The 22,367-nt window shown below is 37.1% G+C and overlaps 1 protein-coding gene across 1 annotated transcript in view; it reads right to left on the reverse strand.

The window, feature by feature from the left end:
- The window catches only part of nbeab (neurobeachin b), a 314,839-nt gene that overhangs the window by 154,587 nt on the left and 137,885 nt on the right, over nucleotides 1-22,367 (reverse strand). Inside the window, exons 29-32 of the mRNA XM_028465652.1 lie at nucleotides 19,412-19,844; nucleotides 11,567-11,727; nucleotides 9,923-10,049; nucleotides 5,881-6,008 (exon numbers count right to left, since the gene is read on the reverse strand). Of these exons, the coding sequence (XP_028321453.1) occupies nucleotides 5,881-6,008; nucleotides 9,923-10,049; nucleotides 11,567-11,727; nucleotides 19,412-19,844 (849 nt within the window). The remainder of the gene's footprint in view (nucleotides 1-5,880; nucleotides 6,009-9,922; nucleotides 10,050-11,566; nucleotides 11,728-19,411; nucleotides 19,845-22,367) is intronic.

Genomic DNA, 22,367 nt, shown 5'->3' on the forward strand with positions numbered 1-22,367 from the left:
GGGGCGCTTCCATCTTGCAAACTTGGAACCAGAGTCTGCGCAGTAGGGTCAGGCGGGAGGAACCCTGATAACACGCTCCGCCCATTTAGCGTACTGCCCTGATGTCTTACGCAGCCCACAGTTTACTGCAGGACAACTTATTTTGACAGCTCAAAAAACACAAAAAAAACTGAACAGAAAAGTTAAATGGCGTCTCGGCTTTCCTTCACGACGTAACTGCTATTCACAAAGAGAGCTACTGTAAGATCCGCGGCTGTCAATAATCGTCATATATGACGTAAAATCCCATTTTTCAACTTCAAATAACTAATTTAAAGCAAACTTCACAGAAAAATGAGCACTTGAACACAATGTAGTGTGATCATAACTAATGATCACAGCAGAGTTTAGGTTTGGAAAAAAAATATGTGACCAGTATTTTAACTTTACAGTTTGACCCACATCCCATAATCCACATCCCATCTGTTATCATTGAGGAGGCGGGGTTTATGACCGATACTGCAGCGAGTCAGCAGGGGGAGCTCTATAAATAAAAGCGTCACTCCACCGGGGAACTTGTCCCGTCCATTCTTTTTACAGTCTATGATATGAATGTACTACATAATCATTTTGACGTCAAACTTAGTGTGAGTAGTACGTTAGTATGACATTTTGAACGTGGCCTATGTCTTTGTCAGATGAAAAAAATTAATCTCCAGCAGCTTTAAAGGGATCCTCCACTGTTTTTACAAATGTGGCCTAAAATCTGTGAAATCTACCGGTAGTAATTAGAAGGTCTATGCCTAACAAAACACCACATTTCTTTAATTAACTTTTTAAAATGGGACTATTTTACTGTTTTAAATTTGTGTTAAATCTTGATGTCCCATGATTGAAGATGTCACAACATCCCATTGTTTTCTATTGGAGTGAAGCATTCAGCCTGATTTTTAGACCATTTAGCAGGTTTTTTGGTTAAATTGACAATTTGTGCTGCTTTTGTTTGTTCTAAAAGGATCAGGTAAAGTTAAAGAAGAGCAAAGAGGTTTATATTGACATCTTTAACTTTTCCAGATTATTCAGAGCAGTGGTTCTCAAACTTTTTTGGCTCAAGTACCTGCTTTCTCTTATTTCTGAATCCAAGTATACTATGAAAAAACAACTACAGAGCATAATGATGGAATAAACAAGTGATAACACACATTTAACCTAATTTTGTAAATAATTTGAATGAAACAGTATTTAGTCAATGGTTCCCAACCTTTTTTGGATCGTGACCCCATTTTGATATGAAGGATTTCTGGCGACCCTCAAAGACATTTTTGAGCTCAGATATTTTTAACTGCATTTTAGTTTAACTAGATTTATATTTCACAAGTGAAAGTATAGAAATACAGTTGTTTAAGATTGCGTGTTGTTTTAATTAAAATAAAACATATTTATTTGATTAATTGATTAATTAATTAATTTGTTTTTTTAATTAATTTAAATTGCATTTTAATTTTTCAGAAATTTCATGCGACCCCATTTAAACTCCAGGTGACCCCACATGGGGTCCCAACCCCAAGGTTCAAAAACTGATTGAGTGGCTCCAGAATAGATTTATTTCTATAGTTTTTATCTTCTCCAGTCATCTCACGCCTGGGGTGGGACCAAGACTGACACGTTATCAGTTATTTTTCTACTTTCTTTGTTTTAAGTACCCCTTGTAGTAACACTGCGTACGCCTACGGGTTGACATACCCCCATTTGAGAAACACTGATTTAAAACAACCAAAAGCAGCACAAAAAAGCTACTAAATGATTTAAAAAGCAGGCTGAATGCTTCACTCCAATAGAAAACAATGGGATGTTTACAGGCAGTGGGGCTGTGTGACATCATCAGTCACGTAATTTCAAGATGGCGGTGAACAGGTTTTAAAATGGTAAAGTAGTCCCATTTTTAAAAGTGAATAAAACAAAAATGGTGCAAAATAATGTGTTTTCTTTGGCACAGATCATCTAAATAAATACCTTTCAAAGATTTTAGGCCACATTTGTAAAAACAGTGGAGGATCTCTTTAAATAAATACATAATTTTAGGAATACTGAGAACTCTTTATGCAAACATGATAATACTAGATATTGTTTAGCTTGTATCATAAATATTAAGCACAGAATGACAAAAATGTCCCAAACATTCCATGTGTTTCCATCTGTGAGCAGATCCTGTTCAAAGGAACATTGTAAACACTCTAGAAGGAAGTGACCCTCTCTTGTACACACAGTGCCACAGCTGACCTCTTGTTATAGCGGTGACACGCTGAGCCATAAGTCAGTCTGCACTGACACAGGAGTCAGGTAGACCACTGACCCTGGCCTTGTGCTGGTACACAAACTAAATGTATTCCATTTAAACACGGCACTGCCAGTCTTTCCCCGTAAACAGGCTGGGGTTAAGCCATGGGTGAATATGGCATTGTGGGGTGATGTTCCGGTAAACCGGGCTACTCAGGGGACAGATGGGAGCAGGCGGCTGGCGTCACAACAGTGGCAGTGTTCGCACACAGGCCTTTACCCACCAACTCCAAGTGTAAAGCACAGGGTGCACTCAACATAATTGCCGCAGTGGCCACATGTCTGAAGGAACGGGGTGAAGCAAAGGGGCACAAAGGGCACCGGGGGGTTTGACCCCAAGCAATCCAAGGAGTGATGGATGACTGGTAATTACTGGTAAATGGAGGGCCTTTGCTCTACAGCACAGTATTTCAACTGTGAGCCTGGGAAGGACTGGGAAGAACCACAAAAACAAAACATCCTTAACCACAAACACAATGAAATAAATGGAGTTGATTCTTCTGCTTAGATATTATTGACGACATCTGTATAGAAGCATCAGCTCTGATAAGACTGCTGCTTGTTTTGGTCAGGCTGCATGTTTCACTGACGCAGACAGGAGCTGTCCGTCTTCCACCTTGTTGAGTTACAGACTGTAGCCCAGGATCAGCGCTGGTTTGTCAGCTTGGTCAGTGTGCTGACAGACTTTGAGTGAAAGGCCAACAGACATATTCACACTTGTCAGGGCACCGCTACCTGTTTTTTTATTCACTTTTCAGCACTTTGAAGGTTTCGCCTCAGCCACATGGTATAACCACACGCTTGTTTACCCTTTGAAGGAATTATAATTGTAAATGTATGGATGCAAAACAGCCAATCATAGAGAGCTGTATGAGAGTATATGGATTTCACTGTTATTTTGATTGCTGATGGTAACAATGATGATTATACACAAAAGTATATGTATTAATATATTATATGATATTTGTATATTTTTAGATTTTTGTCTTAAATCATGTTTTTTTTTTATTATATGATATTATATGCCACTAATTCCCAAACTGGGGGGCTGCATGTCATGATGGGGGGAGGGTGAAAGAATGAACTTGCTGAACATAGAGTACAAAAAAATAGAGAAAAAAACATTTTGCAAGGCAAAGCAAATTTATTTGTACAGCACATGTCATACAACGTGCTTCATATGATTAAAAAATGCAACAGAAATAAATTAAACAGTTTAAAAATCAATAAGAACTTTAAAATCAGCAGTAACTACATTAAATCAACAATAATATGATAAAAAAATCTCCCTCTCGGTCATATGTGGTAGAGAAAAAGAGTGCCTTTAACTTGGACTTAAAAATAAAACGTTCCCATTAGATGCTGACTTCAGCAGTTTGTTCCACTTTTTTTTGCAGCATAACAACTAAAAGCAGCGTCACCATGTTTGCTGTGAACTCTGGGCTCCACTATCTGACCTGTGTCCATAGATTTGCACTCAAGCTTTATTATTGCTGTTCTATCACATGTGACTGCACATTTTAAGTTATTTTATGAGTTTTGAAGAAGAATATTCACAATTTCTACCTTTGATCACATTAATGTATGTTACATTTTGTTGAAACGTTAAAAGGGGGTGCAACAGAAAAAAGATTGAGAACCACTGTTATATGATAACAATGAATCATTAAACATGGGACGTGACGTTAAATTGTCATTACATGAGCTGTGCCTCAGATATAGGAAGGATGTAAAACGTCTCCCTAGGAAGTGTCTGCTTTTTGATAAACTCCATTGATGTTCTCTGTATCTGGGTGAAGTCCTTCACCAGCATTTCTGTGGCTCTACCAACATCTTCAGTGACATGGGTGCTGATGCTAAAGCTGTGGTTTTGTTCCAGTTACTGTGCTTCAATTGACTGGGTTGACTGGTTACTTGCCTCTGCTCTCTCAAACATCCTCTCTTTCCTTAGTGTAGTTGTTGTTATCGTAGGAGTTCTTACTTCTTTGTCGTGGAACTCCTCCTAGGCTATTAATGCAGCACTAATGACACGTATGTCATCTCATAGGGGCAATGTCAAGGATGTGCAGTCGACCTTTATTGGAGCCAAAATGTCAATGTCAATGTCAAGGTCGCGTGAAGTGTCAAAACACAAAATTTCCTATATCTCTATGAATATTTATTGTACAAATTCTATGCTCACATTTATGAAAAGTTAATCTTAAGTGGAGTACTTTAATTAGACCAAAGCTGTATGACCTACCAGTAAGATCGGTAGGGGTCAAAGTTCATGACATCACAAAAAAAAAAAATATATATATATATATATATATCTATATATATACTTTTTTCCCTATAATTTGGCCACAAATTGAGAGACAGTGCTCAGACTGGACAACATTTCTTTTCAATATGTGACTTTGACACATATTAAGTCATATTTAAGGTCAAGGTCAGTCTTCTCTTTTTTTTCTGCATCATGACTTTCAATCTAATTAGCAAAAAGAACAACGTTAAGGGACATTATTCAACAACAAAATACACAGAATAAGATGTCTTTCAAATGAACAATTCTATTTGCCAATTTCCAGTTGCTAACTACGTATTTGCCTTGCGAATACAGGTCTTGCCTAATTTTATTTTGTTTTTTCAGCCACAGGTGTTAGATATTTATTAGAAAAATTCATCACTTAGAAAAAACAAAAATAAATCCCTCTAAAAGAAAATGAAAAAAAAAAAAACACCTTTTTTTTCAAAGCAAAGGCCTGAGATCCATATAAAATGAGTCCTACAAATGGAGAATATTTGCTCTGAAATAAATCTCCAACAATCAGACAGCTCAAAGAGAGTGCACACACATGCAGCCACAGTCCGTGAAGTCAACCACAAGCTACAATGTAAGGGAGAGTAATCCCAAAAAACAAAGCCAGAAACCAGAGAGGGGGAGGGGGGTTATCGTACACCTCTGCAAACAACTAGTCAACAATGATCTTCACTTATTTGAATTGCAGCTTCTGTAATGCAGCCATTTCACGTAGTGCTTGTGCTGCTGACAGTCGTCCACAGCAGGCTGGGACGCCGATTACTCCAAGTTTCCAAATGTATTACACTGATATAAGCAGGGTTTTCAGCAGCAGTGAAAAGAATTAAGGAGGCCTTTGTAAGAAGGCTTTTTTCATTTAAACTTTGGTTTTAACTCAAAAACCGACAGACAGACTTTTTTTTCCTAAGTCGCTCTTCATCCTAAGTAGTCAGTGTTGAAAAGCAACTTTCATGCTAGAATTCCTTTTTTTTGTTTTGCACAAGCAGGAGGCAAAAGGCCACCAGTTCCGAAAATGACATTTGCATGACACGCTCATGTTTAAAAATACATCTGGATCACGGCACATGATGAAGGAAACGTAATCAAGCTGTGACAAATCCGCCAGCTCGTGTTCAGAAACGCTGACTTTCACGTCAACACCTTTCACTGCGTGTGCATCCATCACTGAGGTGAGAGAAGTTGCAATAAAGGGGTGATGCTGGTAAAAAGAGCTCACAAAAAAAAATTAAATCCAAAAATAAATATAAAATATATCAGCGTACCTTCTATGAGCAGCTCCTGTCCGTGGCTGCCCAGCAGGGTGCGTGACAGAAAAGAGGCAAAGTCCACAAAGATCTCTCTCAGCAGGGGGGCCACTTTCTCCAAGGCTCTTTCTAGCTTTGTAGTGATGCTTTAAAAAAGAAAACACACACAAAAAAAAACGAGTCACGATGAAAAGGGTTAGTGATGCACGATAATATCAGCACATTATTGTATCAGCTGATATTGGCATTTTATGAAAAATCCACTTTTGCAGTTTTTTTTTATCATATGAGATAACTTGAGTGTCCACCGGCACACAAAATGTGAAATAAACCCAGTCAGTCATTTGTTTGTGGTCAGACAGAGAAAATTGCTCCGTTCAAATTTTCTACATTTGTGATGTCACAAGTCAAATCAGGAAAAAAAAATACCCTCCCCTCCTCTGGTAACTCCACCCATGGACTCCACCCCCAACCTGATGAAAACTTCAGCAAAAGTCCGCGAGTGATGGCTACCGGTAAAACTAAATACAGAACTTTCCTACTACCGGTGCCGCGCCTCCACAGTGAACGTACTCTGTAGTGTACGCACTATTTGTTCATGTGGAGGTGTACTCTGCTCTTGTGGTTCGGCATTGGCTGATCTGACGTGTTTGTGACACAATCTGATGCAGTGGTTGGAGAAAACAAATGATTATCACCTTAAATGCACTATTCCTGTAGTTAGAAGAGTAGAGGAGGAGGAGGAGAAAGAGATTTAGCAGATTAACGCTCCGGTGAGAGTTTGAATGACTTCTTCTGCTGCTGCTGAGATGCACGGACCCTGAAGCGCTGAGACGAACTCAAAATACCAATAGCCGCTTAAATATCCATGTGTTTTACTGTAATGTGCAGTTTTTTTTGGCTGAAAACAATAACAACAATGTGTCAATAGCAAAAAAAAAAACAATTTGGTGATCACTGATCGCCCTGTAAGAGCGAGACGTGAAGTGGCTAAAACTCTAGAAAACAGGTGAGTTTGGGAAAATAAACCTAAAATACTGTGTTTTTGGGGTTCTTAGAACAAATGGAGGTTGGTGAAAAATTGCATTATATGTTCCCTTTAAAATTAAGCATAGCCATAGTCAATCTGACTCTGGAACATGCACAAGAATTCCATTGTACCGGTTCTTTTTAACATGTACATGTGGCATTAAACTCTATTCTATTCTATTCTTGTGTGAGGGTAGCAGAGTACAGTACAGGAGGGCATGTAAATAAACAGAGTTAAGAGGCACTTCACAATCTCAAACTAGAATTATTCACTGAATTTACCAGTTTTGAAACGGTTTGATTTTTTTTGTCATATGGCACAGAATGCTTGAATCTTATTAAAATACTGTTTTTACCACTAAATACAACATTTAAGTATGTAGTAAATGTTTAAAGTAGGATAGGCTGCAAGTGTTTCTATTAATTTGTTTTACATAACATAAGAATGATTACTGATGTTACCGATGTGGAATTCTTAGGGCAATGTATCTGCCAATAACTGGTATATCGATCGACGGCCATTATATGAAATAAGAACAGGATATATACTGTATATAAATTAAAATAATGAACTTTAATTAGAAACACTGTTAACATGAGGACTGTAAAGACAATGATAAATAAGAAAAGGCAAACTTGAATTTTCTGGATATGAGGTGTAAAACATTGGATATTGGCCAAAAATCCAATATCGTGCATCCCTAGTTGAATTTAGCGTGAAGAAACATTTTTATTGATAATTTCTACTATGTATATCTTCATCCTGTATCTAATATAGGTTGTTTTTTATCTGCATAAAATGCCATAAATACCTGGCAAGGGACAACCAATAAAAATGAGCCTTTTGGCTACTCCACCATATCTACATACGTTAAAATGTTGATTATTGTGCCTCTCAAATTCCAGATTTGAGACTTCCAGAAAACTGTGGCAATTACCCAACCTACAAAGCAGTTCTCAAAAATTGGATACAAACCAGTCATGCATATTGTACTTTGTAAACTTTGTACATATTGTAAATAGTATATTGGGTATCAGGTTTATTGTTTATCTCATTGTGCCATGTTGCTAAACTTTATAATAAATGTTATTGTTCAACTCTATGTTATATCATGTTTACCTGCCTTAGGACAATGGATGAAATGTAGCTATTGTGCTAATTCTGGCACATTATGTTGACACACTGATTGTCCTAATTCAAATAAATTAAATGAAATGAAATAAAGAATAAAAAAAAAAACACTGTAAAAAAAACTATTTCACACAGTTAACTATGCTATAAACAGTGACCAACACATTTTAAAAACACAAGTGTCACTATTGCAGACATGTCGGCAGTAGAATACAAGGTTGTTAAAAAAAAGAAGTCGTATTCGTCGTTCAACTCCTTTGCTGTGATGTGCTCCAGGTTTACACCTACAGTAAGTGCACAGTACAGTAGCTCAGCACTCCAGAGGACATTTTACATCTTCCACACAGTCACTGCATGCGTGTTCCTGACATTATGTGAACAACAGAGATGAGGCGTCGTGCAGCTACGAGTCAGACTTTCCACAGGCAGAGATACGACTCACACTTTGTGCTCCCGTGTGTGCACATAGGTGAGAGCTACACATTCTCAGTTATACGAGTGCAGTACAGTCAATAGTGTGGGAACAACAGCACAAAAATGTGGCTGAGGGGAGGGGACGGGAGGGGAGTGTCTAAGTGGAGAACATAAATGTCCTTGACTGAGACACTGTCCTGCACCTCTGGAAGATCCCTGCTATAACTCAGTCTGGGACTTAAAGGCTTTCAACGCAGACGCAGTGACTTCATGTCAGTTTCACTGCAATGAAAAGGGAAAAAAAACACAGACAATAGGCAGAAAGCTGCATACTGGTGCTATTTTATGATCTTGGGCTTGTTGTGCTACTGAATTATTTAAAACGACGACTGAAGATCCAACAGAAAAAACTGCACTAATTTGTCTTTAACTGCGTAGTTTATCCTTTGCCTCGTTTACAATCCAAGCACAACGTCAGCAGCAGCAGCAGCAGGATAGACGGTGAGACAGAACTATCATTGACTTCACAGTTACGCTAAGTGATGTAGGTTACGGCTGCCATGGCAACTGCATCTCCACTGCTTTCACGGTGCACGCAGAGAGAGAGAGAGAGAGAGTGTGTTGTGTGTGTTGTGTGTGTGTGTTTGTGTGTGTGTGTGTGTGTGTGTAGGAAGACCTGAGTAGATCTAAGGACGTCTGACACACACTATTAGATTGAGGCAGAAGATGCTTCAAGGTCACACAAACAAACATACGCAAAGAAACGCTTCAGGAAGTAAAGAATTTACACCTATTAACAGTAAAAATAGGATCCATTAGTAAATACTTTACTGATTTAATTCAGTATTGTTGTTCAGTAGCGTATTGTCAAACAATAAACTAGGAATGACTTCACAAAATACAACATTTTTTTCATGACAATATTTGACATATTTTGCTCATTGATCCTAATACGGCTTAACATAGCAGTTTCCTGTGTTTTTGTTGTTTATTTGCAATCATTTTGTTGTCTTTTTATGTATTTTTTGGATAAAATGTGTGTATTTTTGTTGTTTTGTATATTTGTCTATTTTTTCTATTTTTGTAATGGTCTTTTAGGTTTTTGGTATAATTTAAATTAGTCTTTTTTTGTGTATGATTGCTGTCCATCCATTAGTGTATTGTTCTGTGACACAGTGTGTTTTTGAAGAAATTTGGGAGAAACTGACAAAATTAGACATATGGCCCCAGGCCACTAGTTAGTAGTTACCCATGTCTGGTCTAATATATACTATAATGACAAAAGCTTTAGGTAAAGGAAAAGGTAAAGGTTTTGGGAAAAATATTACAAAAAAATAGGATCAATTAGGTAATATTTTACTGCTTTAAGAGTATTTTTGTTCAGCAGCATATTGTAAAACAATAAAATAGGAATAACTTAAAAAAAAAGACAATTTATCATGAGATTATGACCCTACTATGGCTTAACATCACCGTTTCCTGTACCTCATATTTTCCACAGTGTCTTCAGGCATGGGGGCCACCGTCTGGACAGCAGGAAGATTTTTACTCGTGGCACTGTTGACAAAACTGGAGGAAGACGAGGTGGCAGAAGCAGATGCATCATTGGCTCCTAAAAAAACAAAACAAAAAAGATTTGTATTACATTGTTGATTGAATTTTAGACACCAAAATGATATAGATGATTATAATACGACGGTAAATGAGAAACAATCAGGTTATTGTCCAACACTTTTTAACCAAACCAAACAAATCAGGAGCATTAATTGAATCCATTTTAAACTCATATTAACCTAAATCTTTTACTGAGATACTTCATGACCAATCTGAGCATTAATACAGGCAACAACGTAATGGTTTGTATTGTTTTACTGTCTTTTTTGTTCATGTTCTGTGTGTTTTTGTATTATTCCTGCCTCTTTGCACTCATTCTGTTTACTTTTTTGTCTTTTTATGTGTATTTGGATTCATTTTGTCTATTATTGTTGTCATTTTGTGTGTGATTACTCAATTAATTTTTTGTATATTTGTTTGTTTTGTATATTTTTCTGTCCATTTTTTTTTTTTGGCATTTGGAAGTTTTTGGTGTAATCTGATTTTGTGTATTTTTGTTCATGTCCTACGTGTTTTTTCTGCAACTCATTTCCTTGATTAATGTTGTGTTTTATGTGTTTTTGTATTCATATAGTGCATTATGTGTGTGATGACTCAATTCAGTGTATTTTTGTTGTTTTGTATATTTTTCTGTTATTTTTTGTAATTGTCATGTGTCTTTTTGTTGTCCATGCATATAGTTTATTTATCTGTAACGTTGTGTGTTCATTTTGGGAGTGAACTAAATTAGACATACAGTATGGCCCCAGGTCACTAGCGAGTTGTTACCCACGTCTGGTCTAATATATACTGTAATGATAAAAGATTACTAAAAAAAATTATCTAAAAAAATTAAAATAAGCAGAAATGTGAGTTTTGAGACAAAAGCATTTCACAAATATTCTTGGAAGCAAGGTCCATGTAAACATACTTCTGACTCTAATTGATAGAGGTTAAAATAACAATGTGTCGCTTTAACTAAAAATACATTTTCCCATAAATACTTTTCTAACATTAACAGCCCGAGAGAAAGCAATGGTTTACATGCCACCTTTCTATAATGGCTTGTTTCTGAGGAGAAGACAAATCTTTGTTTTTCTCTTTAAAACTGTCCTTGTGGCAAAAACAATAACTATTTTTTAACAATTATTGCCATGGTTTAGGCTGTAATATTCTCATCAAAAATATTTCAATTTACCCTTTATTTTTGGAAATATATTTTGCATATTTGGCATTTTTGCTGTTTAAAAAAAAAGTCCATACAAACATAAAAACAGTTTGAAAATTATAATACATTTTATATCTATGATTAAGTTTGAAAGAGTTGAAAAGATCTGATGCAGTACATTTTTATTTCAGCAGTGTCACAGCCTTTACTCAGAAAGGAAAGTAAAGAGCGCCATCTAGTGGTTATAATAAACTCCCGCAGGTGTAATTTTTCAATTGCATTTTATTTCTACAATGAAATTACATATTTAAAAAGTAATCTGACTGTAGATGATACAACAGAGTATAAATAACACCACATGCTTCTACCTGTGGTGTTGATCATGCTTTTGGGGATCCCTGAGGCTGCAGCCAGTACGTTGGGGGTGTTTCCAGCTGTCAGGCCTGAGGATGTACTGCTGCTGCTGGTTCCCAGTGTGTTACAGGCCAATGTGCCAGCAGAGATTTTCTTTGCAGGCACCACAACACTCCTAGGAAACACATGGAGGATAATCAAAATCATATACAGGCAAAAAGAGCAGCTACAATCAAAGAAAAATATAGTTTATCATCACGATATGGAGCAAAACGTAGTTAAGTTAGAATTAGAACAAATGAGCATTATTTCAGAAAATATATTGATCTGTAATTAAACTTTCATAGCAGCTGCTGTTCCACAGGTTTGCCAAAATCACTTTCTCCACTTCCGGTACGATATCAGTATAGCAGCCTTGATTATTGGCCAATACTGATATTGATCCAATACGATATCAGCATCACGCATGTATTAGTAGAGTGGAATGTTAGAAAAGGTTTGATCAAAGTGATATTTCTCAACAATGGTCAAAAGTCAACAATAGAAACAGTAGAATTGAGGAAAATCTGACCAATGCATTATTAACCAATGGGTTTTATACATTTAAACCCTAAAAATAGGAATGTTCTACAATTGATTACAATAAAAGTCAAATTAATGTGAAAATGCTGAAAAGTAACCTCAATGAATCCAATAAAAACTAAAAAAAAAAAAACATCAACAATGACATTATTAAACTGCAAAATATGCACTAGTTTAGTTTGGAATTTAATGCTTACATCAGAGTGCTGATACCAGAGATTTTAGATGCTGGTTCATATAACGCAACACCTTTATTTATGCTGATATCGGATCGATATCAGACTGGTGTCACTATCTAATATCAATATCAGATTGGGACACCCTGAAAACCAAAAAATACTAAAAAAAAAAAATAAAATTACAATTTGGGGGAATGAGGTCAGAATTGATCCAAGATAAATGTTAAGTGCAAATAATGTTTTGTGGCCATACCATTCTGTCATTGCCCAATCTCATTAGATCTCAGAAGCTACTGAGAATTCCAGGTACCACAGTGGGAGACAGTCGCTGCAGTGGTGTCTGTCATTGTGTCCTTGGGCAAGGCACTTCGCCCACATTGTCTAGTATGAATGTAATGTGTGAGTGAGTGTTGTTGGTGGTCAGAGAGGCCGATGGCGCACCATGGCAGCCTCGCCTCTGTCAGTCTTCCCCAGGGCAGCTGTGGCTACCATAGTAGCTTACCACCACTAAGTGTGGAGTGAAAGATTATTGCCTTGATTCTGTAAAGCGTTTTGAGTGTCTGATAAATCGCTATATAAAATCCAATGCATTATTATTATTAAAGCAAATTTTGAGGAGATTTTCTTCCTAAAAAGTGACTCATCATTGTCCCACTGGGACTAGCTGTATGAACAAAGGTTCCAAGTTTTATAAATGTAGCTATTTAAAAGGCCCTTCTTTCTGAAAGTCACCTAAATACAACAGAGATGCTCATGAGTTTTGCCAGATTGGATGGTTTGAATTGGAACGTCATTTTCTTTCCAAAGTGGTAATTTTGGCTACTGGGTAGAGCATTTCTTGTTGGAGTTACAGTTGCTATCATCTTGAACCAGTCTGTCCACGTTCCTTGGTTTTGTGGCACCAACAAGACATGTTCACTTAAAAAACTGCGGCCCTAATTCTTAGTAAACTCTAGAGATTGTTGAGCATTAAAATTCCAGTATATCACCATTCTCTAAGTACTCTGGCCAGTCTGTCTGGCACCAACATCTATTCCATGATAAAAGCATCTTAAATCATCTTTTTCTTTGTTTTTTGAACATCTGCAGGTCATCTTGACCATGTCTGTGTCAGAGTATCGTGAGTTACAGCCATGTGGTCAACTAATGCCTTACGTTTGCAGTCAAACTGTGCCTAAATACTCAAAGACTGATTGGAAACATAGTGGGACATGTTTCACCTGTAGAATAAACAAGATGAACCTATGACCTCATGACGTAACGGATAAAAACACAGATACAGATAGGTTATGATATTGGAAAAAGATTAAAAATGATGCAGTGAACTTCATTCATGACAGGAGATAAGGAATGATGTTGGTCTTTAGGTTTATTTAAAGGTGCCAGTTAATGTCTCTGCTCATCTACTGCATAGTTAAACAGAAACCAGGCCCTGGGTTTGTCACCAGTTAAGCCTGGTGTCATAAGTAACAAATCAGATCTTATGTTGCTGTTTTATATCCACAGTCATAATAGTGATAGATCACAAAAGCTCAACTGCTTTAAAATAACCAGCAATTTGTGGATTTATCAAAAAAATATATCTCCACAATGTGACAGATTTTTGTTTTCAATAAAATAAAAGTTTTGGTTGTATTTGGTTTCATTTAACCAATAAAACTTTTTTTTTTTTTTCATAAACAAACAAGAGCACTGAGAGAGCACAAACCTCCACCAAGTCCAAGTGCCAAATGTCCTCCATCAAATATTGTCAGTTATCTGGATCATTGATCCTGATTATGGTACAATGATCATCCACACTAAATGTATATCCCCATTAATAACAAACAACCATACAGTAGGTCCAAATGTATAGGCACTAAGGGTGTAAGAAAAAATCAATTTGGCCATATATCGCAATATTTCACTGTGACATAGGCGTAAAATACAAATATTCAATATATTCAAACCTAAATAATGTAACCCCACCAATATTTTTGTCCAAACGTAAATTCCAAAATTTTTATTCTAAAATGTTCTATGTTGATGTGTGATGTATTTTACAACCATTTAATGACAAAATACATAACATGAATATGGAAAGGCACCCTTTTCCAGCTGCACACTTGGTAGCTTCCATCCCCCCACACACGAAGCCTCCTCCCACCCCTCCTGCTTTCATCCTCACTCTCACAGGTGCATGGTGGGGTCACGTGTTTTCTGCGGCTGCCGCTCAAACTAAGAGGTCGTCAAAAATGCACCAGAGGTCGAAAAAAATGCACCAGAATGCAGAAAATTGCACGCATTTTGTAAAAAAAAAGTTCTGACCCCCCAGAGGGGATTAATTCTCGACACACACAAATATTCAAACAAAATGTTACGCTTTTGCACTGCGCTATTATTGCATCAATCCAAAAAAAGTCCAAAACAATTTTTTAAATTGTGTTTTTTTTTTTAAACAAACACACATTTAATTGCGTTAACATATACATAGCACATAAACGTCCAGTCACTGGGTGTCAGTGAACTACGTCAGACTGTGTTAAACTACCTCACTGCTCAATGCATTTTTAGCTTGTAAATTGTATTGCAATTTTATTTCATGAAACATACTGGGCACTTTTATAGATGTATGTAAAAAAATAAATTACATAAGAACTTAATAGAATCAGAATCAGTTGTAGAAGCAAAAGTAGAAACTTTTGAACAATGTAATATGACAGTTTAATAAACTGAATTACAGTTATCCGTAGTTACCATATTCTTGTTCTCGTATGTTTCAAAGAAATGAAATAAAGTGTTTTTCATACCATTGTAAAGATGAAAGTTGTAAATATTGATATCACAATATGTCACAATGTAAATCGTATTGTTTGATTAAAGGCAATGCACACCCCGAAAAGGGAACCCTCATTTTTTCCCGTGAAATGTTGAGGAAATCCGTAATCTAGATCTGATCTTATGAAACTCAGTGGGGTAATTGAGGATCAAACCCGACACAATGGCCCATGTTAAGCTAAATCGACTTTTCTGTGCTTTAAACGTCATAAAAGTGTTATTAGGGCTTCATACACATGGCCAAAGTGTTTTTTCATTGATTCCTTCAATCGTTAGTTACAAGGTGATTTGCTCCTTTCTTAGTGCAGGGTGAGCCCAAACACCTCGCTCCAATTTGATGACGTGTTCCCACTTTGATGACGAATTTCACACGCACTGAGCTGGAGAAGCCACGCCTCCAGGAATCTCTCTGCAGTGATTGGCATGTAAACAGACACGCCCATGAAGGTGGGCATTTCAGCTCGGCTATGGAGCGGGTGGGCCGTCTTCTGGCCCTACGTCACCGTTCGGGGAGGAGGAAGTCAGTGTCCCGCCTATAGACACGCCCACTCATGAATATGCATAAGTGGGACGCAGATGGGTGAAAAATAGCATGACATGGGACCTTTTACATTTGATAAAGATCCGTCAATCCTGAACAAAGATATTATTATTTTTTTTTAATTTCACCAATGATGAGAGATGTGATTTTTCAGTTTTTTTTAAACTGATCCAGAATCAGTACATTGATTATATATACATGTAGTGACATGTTGTGTCAAACGATGACCTAATAGGCAAACGATCCTAAAAAAAAAAACATTTCAGAAACTCAGAAGATCTAAATCGACTCAATAAACTGACTAAGAAGTCAAGAAAATGCTCTGGAAACTTAAAAAAAATAAAAAATAAAAAAAGATGGATGTCTCTGAGGATACGGAATATGGATGACAACTATCATTTATTTAGCAGATATTTTACCAGCTATAAAATCTCATGGTTGGATTTGAAAACATTAGTAACTTTTCTGACTGAAGGAACAAAATGTGAGTGTATCCGTGGCCATACTTTTTTATATCTGGGACTTTACATTAGATCTACAGCACCTCTTTTTTAATAAATAATGCATTATCCAAGCCCTCATGAATCATGTATAGATTATCTAGTGCATATTTCATTAATGGGATTGTTTTTAATTGAGCTGCAGAGAATAAGGCAGGGATTAATCTTAAAGTAAATATTAATGAGGGCGACTACTGGGAGGAAGTTGAAATGATGATATCCAAAGACATGTTTTATTCATAAAGACAAAATAAATATACAGTAATCTACTATTGCTTTATGGGGAAATATCCAATTTGTATGTGATGTATGTGTATTTAAATGTGTTTTCCCAGAGAAATCGTTTTGAGGCTGTGGAAAAGGGACGGATATGATTGTTTTTAACAGAAATCAGAGCAGTTTAAGCTTTTCCTTCAGGAGTCTAAAGAATAAAGACCCCTGTTCACTCCACATCTCCTCTTTTCCTTTCCTTTTTGTTTGATGTTGTCTCTCTCGATCTATTTTAGTCCTGACAGACAAATGAAAGGCCGTCCATGGCTGGCAGCTCATTTTGCTGGCAGGTGGCAAACAATTAGACACAGCAAATAGAAGCTGGAAGGCGTGCAGGAAGACATAAAAAAAAAAGCCAGTGAACAAAGTTGTAAATGTGGTCAGGAGGCTTTTGTGTGAAAGCATTTCAAAAATAATACACTTTGCAGCGGCGACTCATTTCAAGCTGCCACTTCCGATTATGTGTGTGAGCGGTGAGGGTGATGGTGATGGCCGGGGCTACGGCGCCGTGCGTGACCGCGTCTGTTCAATCTGTCATCAACGCCCAGGAGACCTCGACCCTCTCAGCTGTCCTCACACCCCTATTCATCAGGCTTTACTGGCAACAGAATGCATTAAAGCAAAGGGAGGCTCCATTGTTCCTCATGGTAGTGACTCACTGTGTGTGTCTTCTGCTTTCTGCTGCTGAACAGCCAACCTTAGATTACTCAAAGAACTCTATCAGCCATAGGACGGAGGGATTAGGGACAGTATGGAAACTAGAAATCTAGATAAATGACTGGGGTTGCTTTCTAAGACAGGAATGTAAACAAACAGCAGCAGCACCCAAAGGACATTTATTACAAAAGATTTTTGGATTCAACATGAATAAATAATGGATTAAAAGTTATGTGAAAAGCATTGCTGGTGTGCAGGGTAACAGCAATAAGATCTGAGGATTAACTTCACCATTTTACAGTCACTTTTAAGATTACACACACTGACATTAGCTGTATCATATTATCCCTGAGGATGTACAGTAGGCCTGTTAGAGCCTGATGTGTCGGCTAACAATGACCCTATTTGTTGTAAAACATTTTTACAATTGGTCAATAATATTTGTGTATGATACTACTTTCTACATTAAAGCAAAAAGTCCTTTAATCCATAAATAATTGACTCACTTTATGATGTACCGGTAATACAATTATTACACTATTAGGAAAAAAGGTTTTGCTGGCCCCGTAAAGTAATAACGAACCCAAGAAGTGTTTCCGTTGTCGTTTTGGGGTCAGTGTCTTGTTGCATCATTGACCAATTGGAACATTTTAGGTTTATTACATTTTGTATCACATTTCAGGCTCAGCACTTCTGTTACATTATTTACCAGCTATTACATTTCGAGGCCGCAATTATGATAATTTTACTTCTATCAGATAAAGTATAGGCCTCAATACACCCATACCTTGAAGACAATTTGCTCAAAAAAAAGACGTTAAAGGTTGAAATTGTTGCTCTAAAGTTTGTTATGATCTCAATAGTAAAAACTGGGTTTGTTGACATTAACGGAAAAGTTTTGCCCATTGCATTGTGGGATGTGGAATCTCGTAGATGGATGCATAGAAGTGTTTTTCCTTCATTCTTAGTGTGGTTTCTTGTGTTTCTTTGCCAGACAAGAAAGACAGTGATTCTTTAGACTCATTTTTTGTTCAAGTTTTAGTGATAGTTTAAATGTTTCCGTTTAAGACCCAAAATAAACATCCACTATAAAACACAATAAATGTGGCAGTTTATGGGGCAAACACAATAAATCACAGTAATCATTGAGTAAAAAGACTTCTGTGCATCCTTCTACAGGACTCCACATCCCACATATTGATCTGAGGCCCACACATGGCATATGACTGAGAGGGAGATTCTTAATCATGTTATTTTTTATTTGATGTATTTATACTGCTGATTTTAAATGTTTTTATATTGCTGATTTTAAATGTTCTTATTGATTTTTAGGCTGTTGAAAGTTTTCTGTTGTACTTTTTGATCATGTAAAGCACATGGAATTGCCTTGTGTATGAAATACGCTATACAAATACATTTGCCTTGCCTTACACGATGACTTTATCTCATAAAAATAACACAAAAAAAAATCCTCTCCCACACCTTTAAGTGTTTTGAATTTTAAAAAAAAAACTACATTATAATGTAACTTTGAATTTATTATTTCATTTTCGTTATCATTTTTCGAAGTGATCAGTGAGCAATAATGATGATATAAGATGCCCAAAAAAAAAGGCTTAAGAAAAGGTACTTAAAGATGCAGTTGAAAAAAAAGAAGTTAAAGATGACAAAGAAGCAGAAAAATACGCTGAGAAGGAAAAAGAAGCAGAACGAGGGCAGATTTAATAAGAAGAGCCAGAGCAGGAACAGATGAATCATCATGACATTGGTTGTTCCTGCTCTTAATCAGTGCTAATGTATCTCTGGACACAATATTTTACACATATTGTTTCATGACAACGGCTGAAAATACTGTATATTTTTATAAAAAACTAAGACCCACAGCGTTTCGGGCAACCATGGCTCAGTGGTAAAGTGGGTCGTCCAGTAACCGAAGGGTTGGGGGTTTGAATCTCGCTCTATCCAAGTCATTGTCATTGTGTCCTTGGGCAAGGCACTTTATACACATTGCCTAGTATGACTGGGTATGAATTGTGCATGAATGTTGGTGATGGTCAGAGGGACTGTAGGTGCAAAATGGCAGCTATGCCTCTGTCAGTATGCCCCAGGGCAGCTGTGGCTACATTGTAGCTTACCACCGCAGCATTACTGATGTGAGTGACTAGTGTGAATGAATAATGGTTTCTGTAACGTGCCTTGAGTCTCCTCGAAAAAAGCGCTATATAAATCCAAGTCATTATTATTATTATTATTATTATTATTATTATTATTATTATTATTATTATTAATAAAGGTAAACAACTATAAACTCACCTGTCAAAGGAGTGAAACTGCATGGGCAGCATGGCCTGGGCCTGAGCTGCACAGTCAGGGTAGTTTACAGGTTCCAGTCCAGCATCCATGGCTTCCACTGGAGCTGCCACCAGACTCTTCAGTATTTCTTTCACATTGATTCCTTTGTTGGGCTGACTGATGCTGCTGATGGATGTGGGGGTCTGTGCCACCTCCACATCAGGGGACTCAGACAAGCTGCCCTCAGACTTCTTTACCACTGAGGAAAGGATCGATATGAGCTCAGAGGTCTCGCCTCGGCCTCCCGTGCAGTTGTCCAGACTGGATCCATTAACGCTGCTGCTGGTCACCTGTTCTTCACCAGTACCACAATCTGTGTGGAGGAGGAAGCTCTGGAGATTCTCTGATGGCACCAGGCTGTGGTTCTTACTGCTGTCAAAGGCTGAGGGGATTTCTGTGGGTCAGACACAGATTCAAAAATTTAAACCCATTGTAAAAAGTTTTCATCTTCACTGTCAACGCTCTCTTATTGACCGTCAGAAAAGTTTCTCGCATTGCATTGTGGGATGTGGAGTCTCCGTAGACAGATTCATAAAAGCGTAATTTTTTTAATGCGCTAAAAGGCAGTGATGCAAACCAGTGACCAGACGTATCTTCAAGACCAGTGTTTTTCAACCTCGGGGTCGTGACCCCACGTGAGGTCCGCAGGAATTAAAATGGGGTCGCCTGAAATGTCTAGTAATAAAAAAAATACTTGGGTGTAACACTGCCCTCTCTTTTTATATCTTCCCTAAAATAAAGTGTTTCTAACCCTTCCTTAGGGAGGGCTGGTGATGGTCACAATTATGCAATAAAATAAATTCATTTATTTAATTGCAATAACAAAACATGCATTGCTGTCTTGTAGTGTTGACCTATCACAGCATGTGCAAAAAAAACAAAAAACTGATAAATTGATAAAATAATGCATTTTTTTTTAATTATTATTGTTAGTTATTATTATTTCATTATTCTTTACCACACACAATCTAAAACAAAAATATTCTAAACTTTCACGTTCTTGAATATGAATCTAGTTCAAATAAAATCCAGTATAAAAATATTGAAAATAAACATTCCTGAGGTCGCCAGAAAATATGTAATATAGAAAAATGGGGTCTCGACCCAAAAAATGTCAGAACCACTGTTCTCGACCTACTTATCCTGTGCAGGCTTACATATGCTGGAGCACATGACATGGGACACAAAGAAAAATGCACCCTGAACAGGATACAGGGCCATTGCTCAGTTAATAATTCTAGAAGCATTTAGAGAATATATATAATAGTATATCAAACATGGGACTATATTTTGTAAATATTAAAACGTCACAAGATGCATCGTAGAGATTACGAAAAAAAAAACATGTACACAATCTACTACACATGTTGTTATGTTTATTATTATTATAATTATATTGAGGTGAAACGGTCATCAACTGCAAGGAGGAAATATTTTCACCAGCATTTATTTATTTGTTTGTCTGTTAGCATGATTACGTACATGTTGTGTTGAATAATTATCGCAGGTCTATCATATCATCCCACCCTTAACAGATATATATATATATATATATATACATGGGCAAAATTTTCAATAGGGGCACATGTGGGATGTTGTAAATCATGGAATTTAAAGGTTTGATTTTCCATTTTAGCTATGGGGTTGAATGATGAAGGTCATTTTTGTGGTAACGGCGTGGAGTGGAAAACATTGAAGTTGGTCACAGCCACCACACACTGAGCTACAACTCAATGGTTCCTGTTGTAATACTTAATGGCCTTCATTGCCTTTTTAAAAACTGACGTCAGAAAGTTATTCTCGGGTTTCCATGGATACGGTTGATGATAACGGAGTGGAAAGGAAAAGTTAAAGTGCCGAAAATCGTCAATCGAACCTGCATAACAAAAAAACTAGCTGAACTAGAAAGCTAGGATTTAGCCAACGTGTTTATTATTTCTCCGATAGCACGCCGGACTAGCTTCATTTGGTAAACAAGAATTCTCCTGACCCCAATTGCTTCACCAATGAAGACGAATCGTGTTTAGAGACGTATCCATCAGGTGAGATGTTGGGTCTCCTGCTGACCAAGCGCATCTAGATACATTGCCTACATGCTACGCCGCTTTAATATTCATCACATGGCCCTAACGAGGTCAGCTGGGTCTGATTTCGGCAGAAGTCGTCAGGCTTCCTGTTTTTCATCAGACAAGCGTCTGCCACATGCCGTCTGGAAAATTCCCCCGTTTTTCTGGAGAAATGTATGAAGGCGGCAGTGTGCCTCTCTCCTCACAGCAACCTCTATGATCCCATTCTCCTCTGGTGGATTGCTTGCCTAATGGGCACTGACAGATGGCTCTGAAAATAGCAATGCGTGGATCCACTGTCCCGAAAGCCCACAGTGGTTTGCCAGAATACCACCGCTCGCTCCCTTAGCTCGTCTGTGTTCTTCTTCTTCTTTCTTTCATCTTCTCTTCACAGTTTCATGATCCTTTAAATTAAATTACACTTACATGTTATTTCCTCTGGTGTCTTCGCTCATCCACCACTTTTATTTTGCCTTTATTTGCTTCACCTTTTGCCTAAATACAAGTTGTTCTCTTGTCTATCTGTGGTTCTCCAACCTTTTTGGCTTAAGTACCCCTTTCGCTAATCTATGAATCCAAAAACCCCCTTTGCTAGACTACAACATTTTGTTTAGAAAACTATTTAAAAACAACTATAGAGCACAATGATGGAATGAATGAGTGATTTCAGTCATTTGTAAATGAGTGGAAAAAAACAGTATTTAGTGCAGTGGTTTCCAAACCTTTTTTTGGATCGTGACCCCAATTTCTGGCGACCCCAAATGCATTTTTTTTCTAGAATTTTTTTATTTTTATTTTAATCAGTTTTTTTTTTTGGCAATATATTGAGCTCAGATTTTTTTTTTTTTTTT

This window comes from Gouania willdenowi, chromosome 13 (assembly GCF_900634775.1).
Source record: "Gouania willdenowi chromosome 13, fGouWil2.1, whole genome shotgun sequence".
Classification (NCBI taxonomy): domain Eukaryota; kingdom Metazoa; phylum Chordata; class Actinopteri; order Blenniiformes; family Gobiesocidae; genus Gouania; species Gouania willdenowi.